This window comes from Drosophila sechellia, chromosome 2L (assembly GCF_004382195.2).
Source record: "Drosophila sechellia strain sech25 chromosome 2L, ASM438219v1, whole genome shotgun sequence".
In the NCBI taxonomy this organism is placed as follows: Eukaryota; Metazoa; Arthropoda; class Insecta; order Diptera; family Drosophilidae; genus Drosophila; species Drosophila sechellia.
In genome coordinates, this window is record NC_045949.1 from 18,780,075 (window position 1) to 18,802,649 (window position 22,575).

Sequence of the window (22,575 nt, forward strand, 5' to 3'; positions counted from 1 at the left end):
TGCTGCGCTTCCTCTTGCTCGTGCTTCTATCTCTTTCTGGCGGCGCATCACTTGCATTGTTGCTGTTGGTGTTTGTTGCAATGCAACAAAACATTTTATTCTTGCCTTTTCCCATCCCCTGGTCTTCGCCTCCTTTGGCGTCTGTTTATGAGCGTGTTTGTGTATATGTGTTTGTTCTTTTCGACGTCCGCGCGCATTGTTGTTGCTTGCATTAACTTTTCTACGTTTATACGCTTTTGTTATTATTATCTCATTTCTTATTTAGCTCTGCGCCACAGTCTGCTCTCCACAGTCACGGCCAGCAGTTTGTGTAAAAGTGCAATGCTGATCGTAGCCAAAATCATAAATAAAATAAGAGTGACAAATGCACAAAATCCAGGATATTTTTTTCAGTTTGTGCAATACAACAAATTCGACATTAAATTCGCTTTCTTATTTCACTTCTTCGGAATACGATTCTGTATTTTCCCCTAGTCAATAACCACTGTAATTGCAAGAGCAAACAATAATCTGATAATGATGAAATGGTTTAACAACCTCTGAAGCCTAGAGGGGTGCGCACTTCCTTCAACTCGAATGCGCGACGACCTTCCCCCGGCCAAAAAGTCCGAAAGTCGAGCCTATTTATCGCGACCCAACTGTTCAAACAATTCCCCAACAACATTCAATTCGCGGCGGCGACTGTGTTCATGGGTATTGTTGTGGATATCGTTGTTGTTATTGCATTTGTTGTTGTTGCTGCCGACGCGATGCGGAAGAATAAAACACGAGTTTGTTTTCTTGTTTCTGTGTGTATTTTAAACCAAAATTATTACGGCAATGTTCTTTAAACTTAATCACTGTAGACTGACAGACTGATCGACGTGCAAACCACGCTTGGGGCTTCTCATTAATATACGAACTGCCGGTTCGAGTGAGTTAGTGAGTGAGTGCCTGTTTTATTTACGCCGAAAGCAAAAACACACAAGAGGAGACAACAAAACCAAAGTCAAAATCTAAAAACGTGTTTCAAATTTGTTCCTATCTCTGGGTCCAGTATTTGGTGTTTGGCGTACAAGCATGTGGATATGTATACGAGCAGAACGGAAAGACGAAACATAACATATCGAATGCTATTTAGTCCATGTGTCTTGTTTCACGCTCGATTTGCGTCACCAGCAGAGCTAAAAAATAAAAAACTACGCTTACTGATTAAAAAAGCTGTCGCCGGGCTTTATATTTTGTGTCGAACTGATTGTGCAGTGGTTACTCGGAAGCGGGAATTAGAAAGAGCCTCAGATATTTGATTAAAAAATGCATAAGCACGCTCTTAGCTACAGAAAAGAAGATTGTTTAAATTAATCATGAAATAGCTCTAGTTTTTGGAAGCATGTTTACACATTATACTTAAGCGTAAACACCAGCTCGGGCAACCTTTCTCATAATTCGAGAATTTACTGTTTATAAATAGGTACAACTGTACCCTAAACAAACAGAAGGGTTAAACAATTATACTTTTATGGTTGTTTCCTTGTTTTTCTAGCTAAGTTCGTTACTGTAATGTTTGGAGCAGTCGAAAGTAATATTCTTGGGTTTACCCAAAGACTTACAATTCTGATCTAATTCACTTTTATTCGCATTCGCCCAGTGATCACTGTAGATTTCCAGCTGCTTTACGGATTTTCGGATTTCCATTCAGATACAATTGACAACGATCCTTCTTTTATCAACAGCAATTTGGGCCATCTCCAATCGATTCGCCATCGCAACCCGAACGCCTTGTGTGAATGCGTTTCCTGTGCTGTTTTGTTACTTTCTGAGATTTTCTAGAACTCGGTCGGGGTCGTTCTTCTTCCCTCTTCTGTCCCCGCCAATCTTTTCCAGCTCTTTGCCGTACCAATTTCGTCGTGTTTTGCTCTGCTTTGTTTTGGGTTCATGTGCGAGTTTTCATTATCAGAGAGCGTTGCTTACCACCACGTAATAGATAACGCAGGCAACCCGAAGTTGGTACATCTCTAATTGAAAATGTTAAAGTAGATAGCAAATATTTATCGAAAGTTAACACGAAAACGAGGCGTACAGAGAACACGTTCCAATTGATTAGATGATGTTGCACCACTAGACAGACGATGGCATGTGCATCTGCGTTTAAACTTCCTTTATGAGGTGAAATATTTAGATACTTTTAGTTAATTTGATCTTTTGCACACTTTTGGAAATACAGTTTGCTCTCACATTTAATCTTGGAAAAAACAAAGGAAGTGAGTTTGCTCTTAATCATTTTGAAGTATAGTGTGCGAATCTACATAAGAAGTCCTTATATGGTATTTCGTTTTACTTGCCCAAAATTCTGAATGGAATGGAATATTCCCAGCCGACACTGTACCTGTGCAAGGTTGCGTCGATATTTTCTACCACCACTGTGCAGGACACACAGACACTTGCCATCTCGCTCGCCCTCGCTCACAGTGCAGCAGGAGAGTGGGGGAAGAAGCGGCAGCTAACGAACCACAGACACTACAAAGCGCAGTAAGAAAGAAAAATGTTGTGCAGAATGAAAAAAAAAAAAAACAAGAACAGACAACAGAAACGAAAAAAAAGAACAAGAACTGCACTGTCGACGCCGTTGACCTGCGGGGTCTTTGATGCGAGTGGGAGAGAGAAGGAGATGGATGGTCGTGGGAGAACGACCCGTGGAGAAGAGCGAGCGGAGAGAGTGTGAAAGAGGCAGAGGAGGGAGCGTCTGGGATCTCGGGACCCTCTGCTAAATTGGATGCTGCTGTTCTTCTTCTTCTGCGTTACCTCTTCCTTCATTGCTCACCCCTCGCTATCCATGCATCGTGCGACAACAATAAAACTCTGTTGTGCAGATTTTGTTGTTCTTCGTTTTTCGCCCATTGTCTCCTTCAATAAAATGCGTCGAGTCAATTTCATTCACCAGCAGCTGCTGCTTTGGGGGTCGCTTCGCTGCTGACGCATCACTGGCGTCGTCTGATAAAAAAATTCAACAAAAACCCAAAAAATACAAAAATACCGGAGAAGCAATCGTCGCAGAATTCGACGAAATTCACTAGGGAAAACAGTAAAATAGTTTGGGAAGAACAGGAGATACATTCCAGTACCCATTCCCTCTCACTTGTCTTGAGTCAACTTGTCTTACCTAGCTCACAAAACACAAAACATTATAAACATATGAAATTACATCCGTTCAATAATACAATACATATGCTAAATTATAAGAAGGTTGATGTATTTATAAAGGAAGATTGGGTGCAAAGACATGGTAACGGATTAAAAGATTCTATGCCCAGAACACTTAGAAACCAATGGTGGCATTAATCGGATTAAAGACTTTTTAAAATACTTTGTTCTTTCCAATCTTAACCGAATTTTCGTTCACAATAATAAACATCAAGAGAAGAAGATCCACGATAATACTGATATCCAGATCCTATCCTAAAAACATTTCTTCATTGCCAATATCTACTGTAGCGTAATTTGCATCAAACCAAGAGGCAGCTGCGGTCGTGATGTTGGCGATGCCTTTGCGATGAAATCGAGGATGCGAATGGAATGGGATGGTCGCTGTGGGATGAGGATTGGAATTGGGATCGGGACGGATATTTTATCTGCCGAGCGACGGCATTTTTGCTGCTGTCTCGCTTAGAAGTGTGTGTGTATGTATGTGTGGATTTGTTGTGTGCCTGTCGAGCAGGTAAAGGTAGTTTCTTTGTTCTGTTTTATGGCTTGCTCTTTGTGCTGGGATTCTCTTTTATTTTTCGCTGCATTTGAGTACGTCTGTATCCTCGGCATAAAGTTGCGGTCAGAATATTGGGACTATATTATTCATTGATGCTTAAGTTGTTGCAAGAGCAGTTTGCAGCTGAATTTTACTGAGTAGCACGCTTTGAAACAGTATAAATACATATAGTTATAAAACGACATTCGCTCTCATTAGCTTTTAATATTAACATTCATAGAGATAATTCGTGAACAAGTGTAAATCTTTTTTTCTCTTAAAACGTGTGCCTATTTTGCATTTTGACATACGCAGCGCACAACATTATGCCCACCACTGTTGGCAGTGGGTGTGTGTGTCATGGTAATTGCCTTTGTTTTTGCTGCCGCTATTGCTGCTTTTGGTACCATTGAACTCTGCTGCAGTTGCAACCCCAAAAACATTCCGCAGGGGAATGCATGGAAGTTGAACACAGCCTTGTTTATTTTGCTGCACAACCAGAACGAACGCCCTGCCTCCTCTAGCCCCATCTCTTTTTTAGTTGTTTTTGTGGGTTTATGCATTTTTGCGGAATTACAGTGAAGCCTCAATAAATCGTCTAAAATTCGCAGAAGTCTTTTCAAAGAAGTAAAGTACTGTACCGTACGGTGCACCTTCGATGACTGGTTCTAAGTTCACGCTGGGAGCGTTCCACTGTTGGTTCACGTACAGGCAGCACCCCCTATTTTCTCCCACACACCATCTTGATTTGGCTTGAACTTGGTGCTGCGCGCTCTTGTTCCCGATCATTATTTTTTCCATAATCATCGTCATCAGCAGCACATCGCAATGCCTCGCTTTGTTTTCTTTCCAGTTCTTCTGAGCCATGAAATTTATAATCTTGTACAAATTGTTTTGCATTAGTAATGCCTGTGCGCAGTTTGTTCCACTTCTCACATGGGGTAACCACGTCGGTTCTTTTGCTCCGCCTCGCTTTGCTCCCTTTCTTGTATTCTTATTCGTTCTTCCGCCGTCCGTCGTCCCTCGGTTCTTCTTCTTTTCTTCTCGTGCTTAATTACGGTGGGAGGAGGGCGGAAGGGGGTTCGGGCACGCCCTCAGTGCACTGCACTCGCATTTCTGATTATTAGCCCGCTCTATTTTTAAACACTTTTACAAGCGGTCTGGAATTTGTCCGTACACCCCCTGCTACCCTTCCACCTAACAAAAAAAAAAAAAAATACTGCTAAGTAAAACATATGGCACAGACATTGAGCTCCACTCCCTCTTCTCGAAAAGTGGAGGCGATTCCATTCTTCTGATGGGCCCGTGACCCCAAATGATATTAATTTTGTCATGATATACAATCCCAACTGTCAGTTTGATTTGGCCCGAACCGTTTACCACTCTTCCGTCTGTTCTCCGTCAACTATCTCCCAAATTTGCTAATCTAATCGATAGACAACTCGTTCATTATCAATTCCCCTAGTTAGTTCCCCCCGCCAAGAAACGCCAAATTATTGTTTTTGATGCGCTGATTAGGGGTATTGCACTTTCCTCATGTGATTGCTTGGAAGTATTTTAGTCGCCTAACTAAATATGGTATAGCAGGCTTACTTACATAAAGATAATATTACTTATCTTAATCAATGATACTACAAATAAAAACATAAGTTAATTAATGGAATAAAGTCAGCGTAAAGTTTTGTAAGGGTATTTCAAAAGATCATAAAGAAAAAAACGCTGGTTAATGTTTGGTTTCCACTTTGAACGGTGACGTTTTGGTGCTATTCTTGTATTTATTAACTAATTTGTTGAAATTACCGGTGGTATATTTATGAGTCAGGTTTTTTTTTATTCCTATGCTCATGTGTGTGCGTTTCAGGTGTGAGTTAGTGATCGATACCTTTTGAAGATCACCGCTTGTTTTTTTGTTGCCCTCCCTCATTTTCCGCGATTCGCAACAGTTCGTAATGCCGCTATTTTACATGTGTGAATGTGTGTTTGTTTGTGCGAATTTATGTGCCTGTCGTCTGGCTATTTTCCTCTCATCTCTTCCGCTCTCCGCCCTGTTACGTCTTTTGTCTCTTTTCCGCTGCCGCCTTTGCCGGTATACAGAAATTTTCGCTATGCAGTTATGTTGATGAGATGTGAATGTGATGATGCTGCTGCAACGTCATTTCTAGCATAGTTGTCTCCTCTCTTCCTCTCGAAAGTTCTGCGGCAACATAGAACAGAGAAATGCAGAGTGAAAGAAAGGTGATAAGGAGAGGGCGAGAGGCTGGCGGCCGAGAGAGAGAACGTTTGTTGTTATTGCTTTTGGATGCGGTCGTTGCCCAAATTGGAAAAAAACATGCGCACAGCATACACTGAAAATAAGCTGTTATGTGATACAAATGAAAGTTAAAAATATTTTTCATAGAGAATATTTTTTTATTTTTGATTAGAGTATAGAAAGAAAAATTTTACATAAAGATATATTTCCTTATTTTATTGCATCTTTTATCTATACATAATGCCTTTCGCAAAGTCTGCTACTTTTTTGCTGTGTGCATTTATCGTTTATCGCTTCCTGCTTTTGTTGCGCTTTTCTCTTGACACTCTCTCTCCGCTGCTCTCCCTTTGCTCTCTTCCGTTCTCTCACGCAACCTGTAGCGCGCGCAAAAAAAGTGTCTTTTGGCGTGGAAAATTGTTGCTCTTTCTGGGGGGAAGTTTCCTCTTTTTATTTATTTTGTTGTGGGTGACTCGCCGCCATATTGTTTTAGGGGTTGCTAAAACATAAGCGCAGTGGGGGTAGTGAGGTGTGCAGTTGTGTTGTTGCTTTTGCAGCCGGCATTCAACAGTTCGGCAAAAAGAGCGCTCATTTTGGGACTCGTCTCTCGCGTTGGTCGCTCTCTTAGTAAATGTAAATAGGATGTATTGATTTTTCCCGGGTTTTTCGCCACTTTGTTTTCCTGTCTTTCTGGAAGTTGCTCGGTTAACAGGCAGCCAAAAAATTCTCCGACTGTCTGTGGAGTGTGGCATTGCATGGCTGCAGTTGCAAAGTGCGGAGTAGTTATTGTTTCTGGGAGCTGGAAAATCCCCAGGACATTTGCCGCTCTCTGTCGCTCCGCTGTCGCAGCCACTGCCGGCGTCGCTGCTTTTGCGGGGACCTGAGCTTTACCCGGGTCGCTGCATTATGCGCAGAGTTAGTTTTGCAGGGAGCCGCGTAGCATTCACGTCACGCAATTGGTACATAACTAGCGAAGATTTTAACATTACTGTCCTTGCCGCGCACGACGTCACTGTAATGCATAAAACAAACAAAAAAAAAAAGAGCTCTCAATTAACCTTGCATTCAATTATCCTTCCTAATAACCATTTTTCTCTCTCTCTTCCCATTGCAGCCTTTTGTGCGCGCGGCGCAATTATCTGACAGCACTTGAAAGTATGCTACACAAATTTGTTTCAACTTGTTACTGCAACAACAACAACAACCAAAACAACGGCAACCATCCCACGCAATTTATCATATAGACTGCGCAAGAGCGAGACAGCAACACGGCGCAACCAGCAGCGAGAAGCAACAACAACAAGCAGAAATCAGGAAACCAGGAAACGAACTGGAATATATAGAAAATTCTACAACAAAATACAACAAAAAAGCAGTAAAGGTAAGTCGGCTTATCTCCGTTTAATGAGTTTTACGTTTAGTTTTCGTCGTTGCACAGTTTTCCCTTTGTTGGGGAAATTCACCGGTAGATATGTACATACATATGTACATAGTATATGCAGCTCTTTATCAGGGATTTATCGCGCCCATTTTTGCTATAGCTATTCAGATTAGGCGGCAACTAAACTGTTAAGATAATTTAACTTTATAATTTAAAGTACCTAATTATTTGCAGAGGAAGTGTAAGTTAGAAGTAAATGTTTTTATTTTTGTAAATTAAACTGAGCGATAATGTTATTAACCTTTAATGGCCTCCCACCCCTTCTTTTCATTTGTAAGCAACTTACTATTCGTATGTTCCTAAGAACGGATTAGCATACCTATTTACCTACGCCTAGAGGACTATTTTGGGCAACCCAATCAACATGAAAGTTAAACAAATTAATGTCCTTCACGACGAAAAAGTGAATATTTGTGAAGCTAGAAAGGACTTTCTAGGGAGCATTGGGAAAAAGGCATTAGGTCTGGGTGTATGTGCATGATAAATGTACATCCAGTCTAGACAGTTGCAGTCACCCTTCCCATCCCTCTGGCATACAACATTCCCCCCCTTTGGGCGCATTTTTCGGGGTTGATTTTGAGCTGGCTCTCTTTGCTTTCACTTGGATTGCCTTTATGTTGGCTTTCTTGTTGACGGAAGTTTCGCCTGGTCTGGAAATCTAGAGAAGTTTCTCCGGGGCTCCACAGTTTTCCTTATTTTGTTTTTTTTTTTTGTTTACTTTTCTGCGACGGGGGTTTGTTGTGAAACTCCCCGTTCGTTTTCCCTGCTTTTACTGCTCACATTCTACCCAACTCCAGATTCGCCGTCCTTCTCGAAGGCAACGAACCGCGAAGGCAGCGAAAAGGGGAAGTAAAATTATGATTACGGGGTGTCCTGTCCTATCCTGTCCGTCTGTCTTATGTCTGTCTGTGCGTGCGTTTATTGCATTTGTGTCCGTCTCCGCGCAAAGGATAAAGGTTAGGGGGTAGTAGATGTAGACGGGCAGCGATTTCCTCCCCGGTCAAAGTCCTTTTATCCATACGTACAGCTTCACTTTTAGCCCCGCTTCTCCACTCTGCCGTAAGAAATTGGAATTGTGTTTAAAAGCATACCGTGGGGGCGCGAATCCTAGTTTGATTCGATTCAGTCTGTTGGGCTGGGGAAATAGTAATACCAGGGGGAATACACAAGCCACATACCTTTCAACTGTCCTCTTCGAAGATGTTTAATAAAACACGGTTCACAGCTGTCGCGCTTTGGGGGATTAGATGAAGCATGGAGCAGGCTGAAAGCAGGTTTGGAAGGAGGCAATTAACTACAAATTATGATAACAAAGGGGATGACTAAGGAAAAGGGGCCGTTGTTTGAGGGGTGTGGCACATTTGTTTGTTTGGAGGGGCCATGGAAATGCCAGAACGTTTTGGTTCAAGTGGAGGAATTGCTGACTCACAAGGATAAAAGACAAGGACCGCAGGTGACTCATGGGTCAGTCGATTTGAGGGGTGAAAGTGGCGGAGAGTAGGCGAAAAAAAACGTGGTTGCCACAGGAAGCATTAAAACCAGTGCTAAGATTATTCACTTTTGTTGTGGGGAACTTAAATCGATTAGATTAAAAGGGCGTATTTTCCAATAAATGTATTCATTGTCTAAATTGTTTAATTAATCCCTCCACTTGCTCTTTCTCATTGCAGCTGTTACTCCTAAAGGTAAACGGAGCCACCGACGGCACTTACAACACAAAGATGGCGTCCTCACCGACACCATCTCTGGACTCGATGCGGGGCGGGGCGAACTCGATCGAATCGTACGAACACGCCGGCTATCTATCAGACTCTCCGCTCACGTTGAGCGGTTCATCGCCACCGGCCAGCGATTCGGCAATCTGCAGTGATGAGTACACGGGCGGCAGCAGCGTTAAGTCACGCTCTGAGGTGACCGTAATCAATGGCCATCATCCCATTTCGGCCTCCGTATCGTCCAGCTCTTCGGCCAGCTCTTCCTCCTGCTCGTCGTCATCGTCCTCATCCTCGTCTTCATCATCGTCCAGCTCCTCGACCAGCGGCCTCAGCGGTTGCGGCAGTACCAGCAGCAGTGTGATCAGCGCCAACAACGTTGCGAGCAGCAATGGACCAGGCGTTATCGGCAGCAATCTTCAGTCCTCAAACAATGGCGGCAACTCGGGCATCAGCAGTCTGGTCGTTGGAGCCGGCAAGGGCAGCAACAGCAGCAGCAACAGCTCCTCGAGCAACACATCCGCCAATGGATCTCCGCCACGTTGCACCGCCTGCAAGAGCAAGTGCAGCGACGCGGTGGCCAAGTGCTTCGATTGCCAGAGCTATCTGTGCGCCAATTGTGTAACTGCTCATGAGTTCATGCACTGTTTCAACGGACACAATGTGTGCCTGATTAAGGGTTTTGAGGCGAGCACCACTGGCACCCCGCTGTCCGTTGGATCGCCCAGCAACAATCCGGCGTCGAATGAGTTCAAGTACGCCAGTTCGCTGACCATGATGCTGCAACAGCAGCAGCAGCAGCTCGACTCGCAACAACAGCAACAGCAGCAGCAACAATTGCTGCCGGCGCAGCCTATGTCACAACTCTCGAAGATTGTACTAGCAGCCGCCGCGCAGGCAAATTCCCAGGAGCAGCAGCGAGAGGATAGCATCTATGGTTCACTGCACCCTCAACAACAACAGCAGCAGCGACAACTCTTCTGCCCCCGACACAAACAGGAGCTGCTCAAGTTCAGTTGCCGCACCTGCTGCATCCTGGTGTGCAAGGAGTGCATTGTGTTGGAGCACTCCACAGGTCTCCACGAACTGGAGAACGTGCAGTCACCTGGAATGACAACCTCTACGGGATCCACGGCCAACGAGTCAGCTTTGCAGACTCTGCTCGCCGATATGCGTGGCAAAATTGGCGAGATTGTCGGCATTGCTGGAAACTCGGACCAGAATCTCACCAAGGTGAAGCTGCAGTACCAAAAGGCTCACAACGAGCTGAACGAGACGCACCAGTTCTTCGCTTCCATGCTGGACGAGCGCAAGACAGAATTGCTCAAGGAACTGGAAACGCTGTACACGGCCAAGGTTAACAGCAACAATTCGTGGCAGCAACGCTCCCGCGACTTGATCGACAAGGGACTGGCCACCTGCGAGGCGGTCGAGCGGAGTCCTGCTCCGCCTTCCTCCTTGCTGGCAGATGCCCTTCTCCTACGCAAATCCCTGGAGCAGCAACTACAGACGGGCATTCAGGAGATGCAGCTGCCCTTTGAGATCGAATTTATGTCCAACTATCAGTCGATTCAGGCCGGCGTGCGCAACACCTTTGGTTACATTCGAGCAAACAGCTCAGACGGTGGACCTACTGGCATGAGCCTGACGAGCAATGGCCACGGAAAGCAGCCGCCAATTGCCCGGCCAACACAGAGCGCCAGCAACAGCAGTGCGAGCAGCGCGGGCAGTGGTCACCATGGCCACCACCAACAGTCACACCATCATGGCCACCACAATCATCACCAGACGGCCCATCATCAACAGCTGCAGGCGCAATCGTCGCTGCACGGCCTGGGTCTTGGATTGAGTGGCGCCAGTTTGTTGGATAGCAGCTCTAGCGCAGGTGGAGCAGTGGGAGCCTTCAGCAACGGAGGACTCCTGCTGAGCGGTCGCGATCGCAACGCTCTGGCAGTGGAACAGCATTTTGGTGAGCTGATGCCCAAGCGAGGAGGAGGTGGCTACACCGGCAGCAATGGATCAGCCACCAGTGCCGTGGCCCACTACAATCCCTACGAGAAGTGGAGCAACGGCGGTAGCGACAATCTCTTTTCATCGGTGACAAGCGGCGTGTCCGGTAGCTCTGCAGTGGCCGATGCGTTTGCCAGCCTGTCTGCTGTTGGAGGATCCGTGGTTAGTGGCGCTGGAGCTGGCGGAAGTACCGTGAGCTCAGAGTCCCTGCTGGACCTCACCAACAAGCTGCTTTCGGCCACTATCTATCCGCCCAAGTCGCAGATCAAGCGGCAGAAGATGATTTACCACTGCAAGTTCGGCGAATTCGGCGTGATGGAGGGCCAGTTCACGGAGCCCAGCGGTGTGGCGGTAAATGCCCAGAATGACATCATTGTTGCGGATACGAACAACCATCGCATTCAGATCTTCGACAAGGAGGGACGCTTCAAGTTCCAGTTTGGCGAGTGCGGCAAGCGTGACTCGCAGCTGCTCTATCCGAACCGCGTGGCCGTGGTGCGCAACTCCGGCGATATCATTGTCACCGAGCGCTCACCCACACACCAGATCCAGATCTACAATCAGTACGGCCAGTTTGTGAGGAAGTTCGGGGCCACCATTCTGCAGCATCCTCGCGGCGTGACCGTGGACAACAAGGGCCGGATCATTGTGGTGGAGTGCAAGGTGATGCGTGTGATCATCTTTGATCAGAACGGCAATGTGCTGCACAAGTTCGGGTGCTCTAAGCACCTCGAGTTCCCCAACGGCGTGGTGGTCAACGATAAGCAGGAGATCTTCATCAGCGACAATCGGGCGCACTGCGTCAAGGTGTTCAACTACGAGGGCCAGTATCTGCGGCAGATTGGCGGCGAGGGAATTACCAACTACCCGATTGGCGTCGGGATCAACTCGAACGGGGAGATCCTCATCGCGGACAACCACAACAACTTCAACCTGACGATCTTCACGCAGGACGGGCAGCTGATCTCGGCGCTCGAGTCGAAGGTGAAGCACGCGCAGTGCTTCGATGTGGCGCTCATGGACGACGGCAGTGTGGTGCTGGCCAGCAAGGACTATCGGCTCTACATATATCGCTATGTCCAACTGGCGCCAGTGGGTATGTAAACACACAGACACACACACTCCATGGATGTGAGTCCGGAAAGGAGGAGGATCTGTGGTCCGGCTCTCACTACTTCTATAGGCTAAGTTCTCAATAGTCTGACTTGCGCGGTCTCTCCAGCTCTAATTCTAAATCTACACAATCGAAGTTGAAATCGAAATCTATAAGACCCCACTATCTCCCCCGATCTGTCATCTCTCATAGCCTTAGACTTTGCTCGCTATGTAATAACACACACGCACACTGTTGGAATGATTTTTATTATCTTTTAAATTATTGTTGAATTTTGTTTTATTTTTTTATATATATTTACACTGTTAAGCTTAGTTTTTATTTTGTGCGTACTTGTTTATGATAAATATATATTATGTGTATTCATGTTCATGTTCAAATCAGATAGTGCCGCCGCCTCTCTATATCTTTGCACACTTCTCACTTCAAACCCTCGTAGTATCTCTATCTCGCGTGCAAGTCGTATCTTCAACAAACACAAGCAAACACCCGAAACAAACAAAAGAAATGACACTTTTTAACTATATAGTAGATACCAGAAGAAATCCCTCCACTTTCTTATGTTCGTTGCCGACTGCAAGGAAAAAAAAAGGAAAAAATTATGAAAAAAGAAGTTGGTATAAAATAAACTTAACAAATAACCGCCTACGAAATGGAGCCGCGTATCGAGCATTAATTAATTAATAATTGATTGTAATAAATGATTGTAATTCTTAGATATATGATTGCGCAAATTGTTTGTTATTATTATTTTTGATTGCATAAACATTTGATACATTATATATTATATAGCTGTTTTTTACGTTTATAAATTATTTTTGATTATACAACTTATTGATTACTGATTATTTATATTTATATACATTAATTAATTATCCTCTAAGACATGTTTGCTACTTTTATACGAAATCAACCGAACCCAAAACCGAACCGCGACACAAACAACAATTCACAATTTTATACTCGCTTAGAATTTATGTTTTCCATTGTTTTATTGTAACCACGACAGCGGAAAGAAAAGATGGAACACCTTACTTACCTACGCCCTAATAATAATGCAGACAAAAACCCACTGTCGATTCTTTAATTTAATTTAAACAAAAACAACTGAACGCACTGAAAATAGTTAAAATTTTTGTTCTTGATTGTTGAACTATTTTTCGTTTAGGCATTTATATTTTAAAATAATTTCTTCGTTCGCACGCAAGGCGGACGAATTTGTTGTTTTGCCCCAAAATATATTACTATATTATATGCGAAAATTATTTGTTGTCAAATTGAAACTAAATAAACATGGAAATGTGTATATCAAACGAAAACAAGGCGATATTTATGTGCACCAAGTTAGTTAGTGGTAGCTTCGAGTGCGAATTCGAAGTATCTTGAGGATGTGCATAGATCTAATTGAGTATTTAAAATTAACATTTAACTAAAAGTTGGCAATCAGCGCAGAAGACTTGAAACATTTATAACTATTATAATTATACACTTAAAGTATGTCTATTAATATACGATAAACACTTAAATCAGTAAATCAAAAATCTCAAATAATTGAATAGTTATAAAGAGAAACCGCGAATAGGGAAACAACATCCCAGCCAAGCCAGACCAATCGCCCAATTATGATTACTTCCTTGACAGAGAAATAGGGACTAAATACGACAGCCGCACGGTGCGCAACAATCAGGATCACGTATCCTTGCTCTGTTGCGCACCGTGTGCACATGGACTTCTACTTGCAATGATTTAGTTAAAGCATTTACTTGGATAGGCCTCAAATGATTGCGGAGCTAACAAAAGTGTTCTTTAAGTAAGGGTTAGTTAAAAGCAGTTAGGACGTTAGATATTTAAAGTGAACATACTATTAAGGCAAGGAAACACAACTTTTTGAGACTACAAACGCAACATTAACAGGAACAGCATTTAAAAAATGTTTATTTTGTAATTTTAAAAGTAATCACTATGTATTTTTTGTTGGTTTTGCTTGGAACGCGACGCGACGCGAACCCCGCCCCTTGACCCCATTGACACGCCCACACGTAAGCAGGTATTAGATTTCTTGAATATAATTTAACAATATTGTATTAAACACGTAGTATTTAACTAATTTAGTTTCCCCTTCCTCTTCCTCTGTATTCCCTTGTTTGTTTTGAAAAAACGCCTTGCTCTGTGTAATTTCTGATTCGCTTGACCTATTATTTGAATTATTTGATATTTACCTATGTTTTGTGTGTATCTACTTAAGTGAGATTATTCGTATATTTACGAAAATATATTTTTTAGTTCTTTCTTGTTGTAATCTTAATTGACTTTAATCGAACTATTGTATTGAAGATAATGTATCGATGTAATGGTAGCTGTAATAACGACAAAGGGTTTAAACAAAGTATTGTACGTTTTCTGTGTGAGAAACACTTTTTACTTGACCGCCAAAAAAAAAGCAAACTAAAAAAATACACAAAAACTGTTGAAATTTTTTTTATATAAAAATTGTTGAAAATAAAACCTAAAAAGAAAAACTAAAACACATAAGATACTGCAAATTGATGGTATTTATTACGGCCTAATGCGTACTATTTAATTGTATTTATTATTAGCATTTTAGCGTGCACAAGCAGTTTTTGCAAAAAGCAGTTTTATTTGTATTTTGTGCTTGCATAACTTTGTTTTTATGTTTATCAACTATTATTATTATTACATTTTTAAATGTTATACAACAAACGAACTACGAACACACAACATGGGACACAACACACACGATAACGACTATTTTATAACAAACTCTAAACAATAGACAACAAATGTACATCTGTGCTCCACGAAAATGTTGTAAAAGCCCACACAAAACACAACCCAACAACAAATGCCACAAAAACCAACTGAAAAACCATTAAAGATTTTATACTTATTCTGATAAAAAGAACCAACCAACTGTTTGCTTTATTTCGTTTTACTTTTGATTTTGATTTGAACATTTCTCCTTATTTTCTTAGCATTTCTAGCTTAGAATTGGTTATACTTTGATCTGAACAGATGCGATGTTGTTAACCCGCTAAGGCCGAATTTCCTCTCCTTTCGATCCCCCCACACCCCCCTGAGATCTATCTGTAGTAGTGGTAAACTATTTAATCTTTATATGAATATATATGTGAATGTATGTTGATAAACAAATTGATGAATTGAGAATCTAATAGACTGTGCAACCACAAAAATGGAAAACCGATAAAAGTTTTTTAAATATATATATTTCTATATATTTAAATCTCGGGTAAGGAGCAGCAAAACAACCCGCGAGGTTGGTGGGAAAAACAAAATTATTTATACATGCATATATACCTATAAGATACAGTGTGTAACCATAGCACAGTGAGCTATCAAAACTAACTATACTAGCGTCTTATTTCCGATACTCCAGATCGATTGATATGATATGTAAACCATTTATACCGCCAATCAACTGTGCTCTAACCCAAACTTATATAACCAGAACTGGGCGTTAAGTGCCCGTGACACTTGCTTTGGTATCTCGCTCTATACATATATATATATATATAAATTTATAAATTTATGTATGTTAACATTGCCGATATATAGTATATGTAGTTGAGCATTTTGCGTGTGTCGCCATTTGTGATTAGTTTTTGGGCCAAAGTCTCGTGTCACCCCAAAGAAAAAAGAAGAAAAAAAAACCGGAAAAAGAAAAGAAAAGAAGGAAACAGGACGCCAAAAATGTAAGGAAAATTCTGGGATGGAAATTCAAAAGTAAAGTAACTCCACCATTTGAGTAGTGCTAAGCGTAAATGTTGTTTAATAAATGGCAATGGCATACACGTATTATATTCGTATTATGGCTACTATTATTTTGTGATTGTTAGGAGCTCTCTATGAATGTTGAACGGAATCGAATCGAAGCGAAATCGAAATCGAAATCGAAATCGAATCGGGATCGATCCATCTACGGATCGGTCCCACTCTCTTTTTGGGATTGGTTAAGAAAAAGAGACTGTCAGGCACAAGTTACGCAGAACAGAACTAGATACTAGATGTTAGTACTAGATATGTATAGATAGGTACGAGCTACGAGCATCTTGGTGTTTGTATGTCATATCTGAGGAATCATTTTAATTGTAGTTTATATTTTTGATAAATGTTATTAAGGAACGGAACAAAATCGTAAATCAAAGTCATTTGTCTGCATTGTTGAGCATGTTTGTATGGAATTTAAATTTTGTACGAGTTCTAGTAGATGGAAGGCAGTTCGGATTCGAAACGAGGAGTGGCAAAACAGCAGCAAACTACATACATATATGAATGGAAGGCAAATCCAAAAGTAAATTAAAATTCAAATGGCTTCGTAGAAGTGTTTTTAAGTATTATTAGTATATGCATTAGGCTACGAAGGCTCCGAACGAAAAATGCTTAAACCACTAAATTATTAACAACATACCATATAGATATATGTATGCAGCTAATTGAATAACCATTGAGTGTGTGTGAATACTTTTTGTCCCAGCGCCCAGCGTAAAAAACCATCTCAGATCGGAGTTATCCTTTCGAACAGATCTGCAATCGTTCTTCGCTGGTGCCAGGACCTTTTCATTAAGTAGGACTTCAATTCTGATATTCCGTCAAATGTTTTAAGTGAATTATAGGCAAAAGATACGAGAAACAATATATATATATATTTAATATGCATGCTTGAGTAGTGTCTGTTTGAATGTCTGTAATTTGTACGTAACTCAACATAGCATTAATGACTAATGATCGGTTCATTCCCGCATTAGTTTCCCTTTTTTGTCGCATTTAGATGTAGGCTATCTCTACGATTAAGTAGACTAGAAATTGAGGAACAAGATACTTTATTTCGACCTTTTAGCGCGTGGTCACGAACTTCACCGAACATTCAAGTAGCAATCCAAACCAACATAACAACTAACATAAATGATAAATACCAAACAAAATAATTAACTATGACTGATTTTATACACGAATTGAAGGATTTACACAACAAATTATACACATATACATACATATATATGAATATTTATATTTATAATGTTGCTACTATATAAAACAAAACCAAAACAAAACAAGTTGAAGTTGAAGCCCCGGATTAAGTCCTGGACCTCTCCATCTGTAATACATTTTACACTTTAGGCTACTTAAAACGCTACATTCTTGTATATCTACGAGTATAAAAACTATATTTATGTGTGTGTTTAACGGCGAAGAAACCAAGCCACTTAGTAGTGAACTCAACAGTTTTTTAACACTCGAAAACAACAAAATCTTAGACTGCTTCAAAAACGTAAACGTGAAAAAATATATATATGTATATGTATGAAAAACTCTTGTGAAATAAAATGAACATAAGACTCGTTTAGGGAATTTTTCTGAACAGATTTTCCGTTTCCTTCCGCTTGTTTTCTCCCTATGCACTTGTTTAAACTGAGAAACTATAACTATAACTAAATTGACTTTAAGCCGAATGCGGACTTTCACTCTCGATGAACTAAAAAACTAAAAACCAAATCTCGAAACGCGCAAGACAAACAAGAACAAGGAATATGAATATTTTCGCTAATTTTTCTAGCTGCAAATAAAATATTTATATACATACATCCGTGAATATAATCTATAATAATAATGCATATACGCAAAGTAAGGCATATTAACTGTTTGTTGTTAGCTGCTTATTCTTCCTATTGAAGATTACGAAAAATAAAAACTAAAAAAAAAAACAAATTCATATCCCAAGCATTTTTGTAATTTTTAACGAAAAACGACATATTAAAAACTCTAAAAATACGCAAAAAAATGAGAATAATTTGTAAGCCGATCATTTTAAGAACAAGTTTATCTAACTTTAAATCAGAACCAAATGGGCAATGTTTAGTGCAATAACTAAATAGGAAGCTTAAAAAAAACTTCGTTTTATAACACTTTTTTCTTAGAAGTACTTATTATTTTAAAGTGGAACTGCGTTTGGTAACCTTTTATCGTTAAATATATAATTTCTATGCATTTATCCCTCCATCCAATTTAAGATTCATATTTTTTACATGAAAACATTTGATTTATTTACTTTTTAATTTCATTTCTTGCAGTATTGCACAAATTGCACAGCAACATCAATGAAACCAGCAAGAGCTTCTTGGCAGACAGAATACAGCAACATTTCATTTGAAATAGAAAAGCGAAAGAAACGAACTATTATTAACCAATCACCAAACAAACATTCCCCATACAATTGTGTTATGTTAACGAATTTGTTGTTGAAGAAAGGAAGTGAGAAGGAATGTAATGTAAGGGCGATGCATGGACAAGTTTACGTTACGCAATTAATTTAAATCAATTTCGGGACTCAAAAATTATATAAATATTAATGTATTTGCAATTAGTGTAAATGAGTCTCTACGGTCGAACCGCACACAAAGAATTCACACACACAGACACGAATCAACGTTGCTAAATCATTGAAATATGCATAAATGTTAGCTCATCTTAATCATAATCGATCATTCAGCATAGATTTTAATATTTATAACGCTATATAGTGCAACTAAGCCGAACATGGTATCATCATCTAGTCATCATGCATACATATATGTATTTTTATAATTAATTATTATTAATATTAAATAAAAAACAAAAACCAAAACCAAAATGAAACAGAAAATGAAAAGGAACACCAATCTAATGTTAAATGTCGTTACAATTAAGTTTTCTTTGTATACACATATATATTATGTTTAGCCAACGATTTACCAATTAACAATTTTCCGTGTAAGGATTGATTTTTATGTCTCCCCGCAATTTGAATTTCTCGCTAAAGCCAAGTTGAATTTTAACCTACACAACAAAAAAAAAAAAAATCGAGTGAATACTGTATACAGGGTGTTGCTTAAATGGCTTTCATATACTACGTTGTCATATGAAACTAAGACATTTTATCAGCTAAAGTAATAAAAGTAATATGTTTTCTTTATGGTTAATTGTTTACACTGTACGTTCAGTTACAAATCGTATATTTCGCTCAAATTTTGTTTTACACTTAAGATAAATACAAATAAAAAGAAAATCAATGAAAAAAAAAAAATGTTAAAGCAAATGACAAGAAAATGTGGAAAATATGGACTGACAAGCAAATAATGTATATCATTGAGGGTTGGCATTTTTATTCAACACTTATATAAATATAAAGAAAATCTATATTACACGTAGACTTTGTCAGGCAGGCGGCCATTCTCAGCTGTTTCGAACGGGGAAATTGTTAACTTTTTGCGTTGAAATGAAAAAAAGAAAATAAAATAAAAGGAAAGGAAAGGAAATATATACACGCCCACCAAATGCATACTATATGCCATATACTGTTTCTAACATGCATACAAAGATTTAACCACAGTGCAGAGCAATTACCATTCGGTTTAAGTTTGTAACTGACTTAACTTACTGCCAGGATCAGCTCAGCTCGGCTCCTCAGATACCCTGCACGATACTCACTCAATCAGTCAGTCAGTCAGTCACTCAATCACTCAATCACTCACTCAGTCAGTCACTCAATCATCCAGTCATTCACTAATCCATCTTTCCCGCAAATCCAGCACAATTAAATGTAATGAACCAGTAAACCAAGCCACTTTTTTGAGAAAACGAAACCGGAAAGGCATTTAACTTGAATCTTCAACATTTTTGAGCACAACCAACACTGTTTTTTTTGAATTACATTTAAACTCGTCAAGAAGAAAATTAAAATGTAATCATAGTCGTACTTAATTGAATACGATGTAATTGAATGTGAACGTTATTAACTCATTAACTATTATTACTAACTAAGATTCCAACTGTATGCGCATTTTATATATAAACCTATATATATATAAAACATTAAGGCAAACCCAAGATAACAACTCATTAATGTAATGTGTAAGAGAAACAAAAGGTACTTACGGTAAATTATATATGAATATTTTTATACATGTGGGAAACGTAAAAAAAATAATAATAATAATTTATTAAAAGCTGAAATTTGCTAGCTAGAGTGGCGAGTTCGGGAACACAGCTTTTTGAATTTGATATGACGACAGATTTTAAACTGTGCTCAAAATGGCAAATCCAAGGCAAAGTCGACAGCGTCAGCGAGAATTTTTGAAATATAATATGAGAAGGAAATAAAAGTCTTTTTAATGCTTAGGGGCCACAATTTTCGAAGTAATTAAAAAAGGAAAAAAAACATGAAATTATTATTATATTAAAATACGGTATTAATTAACATTTAAAAAATGTTGTGTAACATTAATATTAAACCAACCAACAAGAACAACCAGCAACAACAATTGTATTGTAAGAATTTCTATTTCCATTAAACAACAATAAAATTATTTTGTTTTTAAATAACTCGAATGCGTTTTATTATTCGATCAGTGAGTTTTGGCAAGTTTTTGCTACTTGGCAATGACTTAAATATATATTTACTTAATATATTTAGATCTTTGTTTGGAAAATTTGAGATTGCACATTCCTCTCTGATGCCAGCTTAAAGGTAAAATATATTATGATTATATTATGCTAAAGCTAGTTTTCTGTTGTTCCTTTTGGTAGCTTTTGAGTCCTGAAAATAAATCATTTAAATAAATCGAATAAACTAGATTTTCTTCACTGCAACTCACATAGCGCGAAGTTCCTCCAACGTCGGAACATTGAGGCGAGAGGGCAGCCGTGCTCCATCCTCCTGCTGAACTTCCTGCGGATGTTTCTTGAGCTTGTGCGACCGGCAATTGGCATTGCAGGCAAAGGACTTGCCACAGTAGTTGCAAACGTACGGTCGCAGCCCCGTGTGGCTCAGCAGGTGGGTCTTGAGCGTCTTCGAACGCTTGAAGAGAGCGCCGCAGACATCACACTTCAGGCGCCGCTCCTCGGTGTGCACGACCTTGTGCATGTTCCAGGTGCGACGCGTTTGCAGTTTCTTGCCGCAAATGTTGCACACGAAACTGGGCTCCGCATGGATTTGGTAGTGGGCCTTCAGACGAGCCCGATTCTTAAAGCCCGCCTTGCAGACAGTGCACTCGAAGGGACGGCTTTCCGTGTGAACCAGCTTGTGTTCATTCAGTGCTGTAATTGTCTTCAGTTGCTTGCCGCAACTATCGCAGATATATGGCTTGACATTCTGGTGTATGCCCTCCTTGTGGAGCTTCAGCGCAGTGGCGGAGGATAGCGTTTTGTTGCAAATATCACAGGTTGTTGTTGTTTTGTCCACTTTCACGCGCCGCTCGATCCGGCGGCACTCGCGCTCCAAGTGTTTCTCGTATGAAGCGCGATTTCTGTAGACCTTGCCACATTTCTCGCAGTCCATGCGACCCCGTTTGGCCTTCTCCTCTGCGGTTGATTCCGGAGCATTTGGTGTGGTTGCCTCCGCGACGAGATCCATTCGCTGGCCATCTAAGGGCAGGAAATCGGCGTCACCATCACAGCTGTCAAGCATTTCTGACTTGACATCGTTCTCCATTGAGGCCGGAGAGGTTGTGCAGTCGACGCGCGGTTGCGATAGTTCCTCCTGAGGCAGTTCGTCTAGCACATCCTCCATGTTCAGTTGACTTGTGTTCTTTTCCAACAGAATGGGACCTATGTCGATGAATTCCTGCTTTGGTATCTCCATTCCTACGATCTTTTTGGTTTGAATTAAGTGGGTTGTTGTTTCCCTATCCGATATTTCCATTTCTTGGTTGCCTGCATCCGGCATAGGAAACTCCTGTAATATTTGAGCGGGTTTTTGATAAACATTATCGGATTCCATTTCTACAGCAGGAATGGGCTTTATTATGTGCGTCCAGTCGTCATCGCAGAGTCCAAACTGCTGACGCAGTGCAGCCACGTCCATTTCCTGGTCCCCATCTGTTTCCGTGCGCCGCAGGACCTCAAAGATCTCCTGCACTTTGGTCACATGCTCTGCAAAATCGATTAGTTCGCTGATAAGCGTATAGCACTCCGTGCACAGCACGCTGCTTAGCTCGTCCTCCACTTGCATCTGGCAAACAAATACATATTTCACATTACATTTTCAGTAGCATATGTTTCACCACTTACTTGCACTTCGAAGTACTTGCGAATGGCCATTATCAAGACATTGTCCCAGTTTCCTTGGGAATTTGCATTCATTTGCACCTTCACATTGCCATGGGCGTCGTCCTTGGCGCACAGGCGACACCAGTTCAGCCAGTGGCTGCCGTCCGTCATCTTGGCAATGGAACCAAGTGGGACACCTTATCGCCGAGAATTAGCAGTTTAATTGTTTACTTTTAGTCCAGATTTGATTCTTGTTCGGTGCAGTGTGAC

General features: G+C 40.7%; 2 protein-coding genes across 2 annotated transcripts; one reads left to right on the top strand and one right to left on the bottom strand.

The window, feature by feature from the left end:
• Positions 1–7,123: 7,123 nt before the first annotated feature.
• On the top strand, positions 7,124–19,852 carry LOC6614657 (brain tumor protein). Its single transcript, XM_002039048.2, has 3 exons — positions 7,124–7,347; positions 9,078–12,225; positions 18,351–19,852. The coding sequence occupies exons 2-3, from the start codon at positions 9,129–9,131 to the stop codon at positions 18,428–18,430; spliced, it is 3,177 nt and encodes a 1,058-aa protein (XP_002039084.2). The 5' UTR covers positions 7,124–7,347; positions 9,078–9,128; the 3' UTR covers positions 18,431–19,852.
• A 764-nt stretch (positions 19,853–20,616) lies between these two features.
• On the bottom strand, positions 20,617–22,566 carry LOC6614658 (zinc finger protein weckle). The gene is made up of 3 exons (XM_002039049.2): positions 22,327–22,566; positions 20,913–22,267; positions 20,617–20,854 (listed from the first exon to the last, which is right to left on the bottom strand). The coding sequence occupies exons 1-3, from the start codon at positions 22,474–22,476 to the stop codon at positions 20,818–20,820; spliced, it is 1,542 nt and encodes a 513-aa protein (XP_002039085.1). The 5' UTR covers positions 22,477–22,566; the 3' UTR covers positions 20,617–20,817.
• Positions 22,567–22,575: the final 9 nt, after the last annotated feature.